Below are 5,806 nucleotides of genomic sequence, written 5' to 3'. Positions count from 1 at the left end.
CCGGAGGTATGTGTGCGCAGTGGGTGGGGGGTGGAAGAAGATCTCAAACAGGGCTATTTCTCCTCGTGAGACATGAAAATCCCTTTGGTGTGAGGACCCCCAACCCATACGGCATGATGTGACCCTCTTCAAGGGTTTCCTTCCTGTGCCTAAGGCATTTGAAAGAGACAACATTATTTTCCTCACGCAGTTTTTATTGTCATTTTTTAATAACATCATTTCCTTGAGATAGTTTTTATTACCGCCATCCCCTGTCTTGAGGTAATTCTTGAGCCTCAGTGAGTTGTTTGGGGGGAAGTCTCAAGCACCTGTGCTGAGGAGACCCCCAAGCTGCAGCCCCCAGAAAAGCAGTGGCTCCTGGGAGCTGTGGGGTCAGGGAGGCTCCCATCATTCTTCAGCCCTGCAGACTCAGAGCTGTGTCCTCCCTGGGCAGAGGGGACATCCAGTCTCTTGAGCCGCAGAACCAGGAACTCAACACAGAATTGCCCTCCTTGTGTTGAGGGGCACGTTAGTCAGGGTTCTCATGAGCATGAGTCACCAAAACCCAAGCTTAAGAGAAAGAGATTTCTAAAAAACATATGTATCGGGCACTCAGGCAAAGACAGTGCTGAACTGGTGTCAGGAATGAAGACAGTGGAGGGCTGAGTGAGTCTTTCTCTGTCTCTTTGTCCTTCAGTCCCAGGCTCTGTGCCCAAGTCATGACATGAGGGAGGACACTGTGGGTAGGATTCCACCCCAATAGCTCCTGACCAAGAGAACAAGGTGCTGGCACCGCAGGAGGCAATGATGGCTCAGAAGGGCCTGAGCTGTGTCCCTGAGTTCTGCAAAGCCTAGAGGTACCCACCAGTCCCCAAGGCCGGGGGACAGTGCCCACGGCCCTAGCCTCGGTCACTGCATCCTGAGGCCTTAGAGGTGTCTCTTCCACAGCCCAGGCCTCCTCTGCTGATCCTTTCGTCTAAGGGGCTGTGTCTTTGATCAAGTTCATCCAGATAGGTGTTCCTACAGCTCCTGAGGGACTCTCTGAGACTCCTTCAACCAGAGAACAGCACCAGCCAAGATGAGCAAGATGGGTACCTTCACAAATGCCAGGAGCAGGTAGTAGGTCCTGTGACAGGTGACACTGGTCAGATCCTTGGGCCCACTACTCATCCCCTGACCCTATAAGCCATTTGCCAGCTCAGCAAAGCCCGTGACCCCAGGCCCAGCAGCCTCACTCTGGAGACCCCCAGGAACCCCGTCCATAGTTCAACCACAAGGGCTCAGCTGTTTTGCACTGGGCCTGTCTTCTTTTCTAATTTTACCTTCTGGCACTCCCCTTTGCCCAAAGGACATCTCAGCCCACTAGAAGGACCTGGAGGTCACCAAATACAGGTGACCTGTTTTTGTGTTTTCCTGACTCTGTTCCTACTAATGCTAGCCCCAGGTTGGTAAATCACGCTCCCTGTGCTGTGTCTTTTGGTGTCTCACACAATGGAGATTGGGATCTTATCTCCTCTTGACACCCACAAGGCCACCGATGCTTTTTTATTGGCCAGTTGAATGGGTGGGTGGTGCTCATAGAGAAGAGCTCTGCAGAGCAGTTTTCTGGTGAGAGCTAGAATGGGACAATGGTGGGTGTGGAGTAATGGATGCGGGAGTAAGGCAGAGGGGGATTGGGGCCTTGATTTTGACTATATCAGCCACTGGCATTCATCGATAGACATGGGCAGAAGGAGCTCCCAAGCTTGGCTTCCCCAAAGAAGGGTCCCCAGGTAGAGTCAGGAGAAAGGACCAAATGACTCACCTCTTATTGGAGCCAGAGGACATCCCTGTATTTATGTTGACAGGTGGCATGACAAATGGTTTGGAAGAGAAGCTTGCTGTAGAGGGAGCCATTCTCACTAGACACAGGCAAAGTCAGTTGCAGGTTATTGGCTCAGTTGGGGGTTGGTGCAGGGCCCCTAAGCCACCCCCGCCCTGCCAGCTCTCACTAGAAGACCCTTCCTCCCCTAGGGTAGGAAGCTTCCCTCAGGCTTCTATTGAGTCATCTGAATCACAACACAGTCATTTTTTCTATCATTTTCAGAATGTGACAAGAAGATATCAAAATTAAGTGGGAGTAAACACTATAGTTATTCTGGACGACAGAGATACATCTTTTCAGATTCTCTTTCCACATACCCCTGTAAGTGGTTGGAGGGATTAAAAAAAAAATCTCTGTTCCTTTCCACTTGAGTAGTGCCTGAGCAGAGCTCAAAGACAAAAATTTGTGGTAATGGGGCATCTAGTTATTGGAGTGGCAAGGGAGGGGGCTCCAGAACGCTGGTCATTAAGAGGGCACATTCTGGTTAAATGGTAAACAATGATGGTGAAAAATAAAATATTTTTATGAGAAAGTATGTGGGCAATTATCTGTGATGGACAGCCTGGTCATGGGTTCCTGAGACTAGCCTGGCACTGAACGCTGGAGACATGCCAGTGATCTTCCATGTCAGCTTGGCAAACTCTCTTCTCAGAGGTCCCATGCTTTGGGCACACTGGATAGCTCTAGCCTGAGCTCTGGGTCATTCCAGGCATAATCACTCCCCTGTAGTCATCCCACAGGCTGAGGGCCCCATGGATGCTGCCACCAAAAACTTTGAAATGCCTCTATCCCTAAAGTTCCACACTAGCCATGGTTTTCAGCCTCTCTGTCCCTTGCCTGGGTCTTAATCCATTCTCTGTCCCCACAGACCTTCTGGACTCCCCCTACATGGCAGCCCTGAGGAAGGCTTGCCTAGGCAACACTTTCCAGACTCCACTTGGCCCAGTGGCAGGCCCTGAGTCCCTCTTTGGTCCCACTCCTCATGATACTTGTTCTAAAGCAGATATACACCTCTGTATGATGTTCCAGTGGGGGTGCAGGGCAGAGGAGGGACTAGGCACACACGTGTGGGCAGAAGCAGAGAAATTCTGTGTCTCAGATTCCCCCAACATCAGCAGGGAGACGCCAGAGTCCATCTGTGTGGTCTGAGTCACAGAGGAGATGCCAGGGCAGCAGAGAGTTCCCTGAAGTTGACCCAGTGGTCAAAGCCTTCCTTCCTCTTTAAAGCGTCTGCTGTCATCCATGTGCTTCCTTGGGGTCTTTTTCACCCCTCGGTGTCTCTTGGGTAGCCAGAGAAGGGAGAGGAGGTGGTGGCTGGGGACTCATAGAGAAGGGGTCCTATAAAATGCCCCAAGCCATTTTTGGTTGGCCAAATTCCTGGATCTTATCACTGAGACCCTCTGGGCTGCCCTACGTCCTCTCCTCCTCACCTAATGATAGGACCAGAAGACTGACCACTTCCTAGAGGGACATCCCAGATCCTTGTGGGGGTCTCAGGCCCACCCTGGGCTATGATGAGAGAATGTGAGGCTGTTCAACCTCTGGAGAGCAGGGCTGAGCCACAGGCCACCAAGGCAGAGTCATGTGCCCCGTCATCCCAGCTCAAGCCCCGCCAAGCTGTGCATTGTCTGGGTCCCTTGGAGAGACCTCAGGGACTGGGGCAGAGAGCTGCTCTCACTTCCTTCCCATCCATCTGTCCATCTGTTTGTCTGCCTTTCAGACTCTCAGTCACTTCTTTTCAGCCCTTGAGGAGGAGGGGGTCAGAGCCCTGACTTGTTCAGTCTTGAGCACTTGAGTCCCTAATGGAGATGAGAAAGTTCTTACCTGGGTCGATGATCACTTTAACTTGGGTGCCAAGGTCGGTTCCAATTTTCTTGATCCCACACCAGTAAGTGTCTGCGTCACCTTGCCTGAGCCCCTTCATGGTCACGGTGAAGGTGCGGTCTGTCCAACTGTCCCTGATGGACACACGGTCACTCTTCACCTCTTGCTCTGACCCTCTGGTTTGAATGAGGATCTTGCACGAATGCCATATCACCCCTCGACACCACCACTTTTCATGGGTCTCCCATCCTTGGTCATAGCGACACTGCACCACCACCACACCCCTTTCTGGGGCCCTCACAAACTCTGGGGCTTGGATAGAGAGACTACCTGGAAAACAGAATGCCAAGATACAGTTCCCACCACCTGGAGCCAGACTGATGTACAGGGACTGGACGAGGGTCCCAGACCTCCCCAGCCAGCCCTGACACATGCCTCTACCCACCTCCCCCTCAGCCTGGCCTACTTTAGCATCCTCAGTGGCAACATCCAGGCCTTTTCCATCTCCTTCTGCCCAGGCCTGCTTACAGCATGTGACACCCTGGTTCCTGTCACCCCTTTCCTTGTCCTCTCAATGCTGTTATCCTCTGATCTCTTTCTTCAACTACTCTGTCTCTGAGCTCTCAGCCAAGTCTGCTCTTCCTTTCTCCTTATTTTTTGGTGTAACCAGTGCTATGTTGGTATACACTTCACAACCAGCTCTCTCAGGAAAAAGAAATCTGTGGTTTGTGACATCTGCTGATTTCTGTAGTGTAAATACTGCCAGTATGGCAGATGTCAGGCTCCCCATGTATGTTGCTGGACACAGAGGTGGGAAGAGATGTCCCACATCAGTTCTTTGAGTGTGTAGGAGTCGGTGCCAGCCCACTGCAGGGGTCACTTCAGTTCTCCCTCCAGTCTCCCTCTTGTCCCCACTTATATACCTCTGCAGAGGGATTCCCTGCACTTCCATGGTTTCAATAGCTGCCTATATCCTGTGAGTCCCAAACCCATATTTGTAGCTCAGATTCTGCCCTTAGCCCACTATTGACAAAAACACACTGCCCATCTCTACCCCAAATTCAGCCCTAACAGACCTGGAGGCTCTGCCTCTCCCACCCTCAACCTGCTCAGCCTCAGTGTTCTCTCTCTAGTCGGGGACTCCACATGGACAGCGTAGCAAAGGCCTGATAACAGCTGAACAGGTTAGAGATGAGGGTAAGTACAAGGGGTTTCCTGTGGTTCTGTTGTTGACTCCAGTTGAGCGGACTACTTTGAGATAGGCTCTTTTCCCAGCAATGACCACTGGTCCCTTCATCACATGAAAGACTGTCTTGACTGTCTGTTGATCCCAGAGGCTCAGGCTTAGGCAAGGGGTCTCTGTAGGGAGTAGGCACTGGGCAGGTGCCACCTTCTCACCCCTTAGGCCTGCTTCCTGATGTGATTTTCATTTACCTAAGATTCGCCTTGGTGGATGGCAGATTAATCTACTCCCACAGATGTTGACATCCTAATACTGAGAACCCAAGAGTATGTCCCCTTCCAAGGCAGAAGAGATTCCGCAGATGTGATGAAGTTAAGGATCTTAAGACAAGGAGATTATCCTGGACCACCCCCATGGGTCTGACAAACGAGAGAGGCTAAAGGAAAGTGAGCTTTGATGATGCTCTGCTGCCTGCCGTGCATGTGGAGGGTGGGGCAGCGAGCCCAGGAGAGCAGGTGGCTTCCCAGAGCTGGCAAAGACAAGGCAGATTCTCCCCTACAGCCTGAGGAAGGAACACAGCCCTGTCTATGTCTTGGTTTTAGCCAATTAGATCATTTCAGACTTCAGAGCTTCAGAACAGTAAAATAACAAATCTGTGCTATTCTAAGCCATGGAGTTTGGGTGACTTGTCACAGCAAGCCACAGGAAACTCAGACAGCATTCCACCATCAAACCAGAGCAGCTCCTTCCTGCCGCATCTCTCTTTTTCTGTCTCCTTTGCTAGGACAGTCACAGAAGAGCAGAGATTTTGTGTTTATTTTCTCTCTCTCTTTTTCCCACTCCCCGCCCCAGTGTCTTGATCAGTGTCTGGTTCATGGTAGGCACAAATAAATTTAGCAGCTGTTTTTGAAAAGAAGCAGGTCATCATGACCTTGGGACATAATCGTTGAACTCCA

General features: G+C 51.2%; 1 protein-coding gene across 1 annotated transcript in view; it reads right to left on the bottom strand.

The window, feature by feature from the left end:
• Positions 1-231: 231 nt before the first annotated feature.
• CD300LB (CD300 molecule like family member b) overlaps positions 232-5,806 on the bottom strand; it is a 9,211-nt gene continuing 3,636 nt past the window's right edge. The window contains exons 2-4 of the mRNA XM_012802819.2: positions 3,668-3,997; positions 1,784-1,880; positions 232-1,105 (exon numbers count right to left, since the gene is read on the bottom strand). Coding sequence (XP_012658273.1) covers positions 1,000-1,105; positions 1,784-1,880; positions 3,668-3,997 — 533 coding nt within the window. The 3' untranslated portion in view covers positions 232-999. The remainder of the gene's footprint in view (positions 1,106-1,783; positions 1,881-3,667; positions 3,998-5,806) is intronic.

The sequence above is a fragment of the Otolemur garnettii genome, unplaced genomic scaffold, assembly GCF_000181295.1.
Source record: "Otolemur garnettii isolate 467f Iridium unplaced genomic scaffold, OtoGar3 scaffold00018, whole genome shotgun sequence".
NCBI classification, from domain to species: domain Eukaryota; kingdom Metazoa; phylum Chordata; class Mammalia; order Primates; family Galagidae; genus Otolemur; species Otolemur garnettii.
This window is presented reverse-complemented; position numbering and strand designations above follow the sequence as displayed.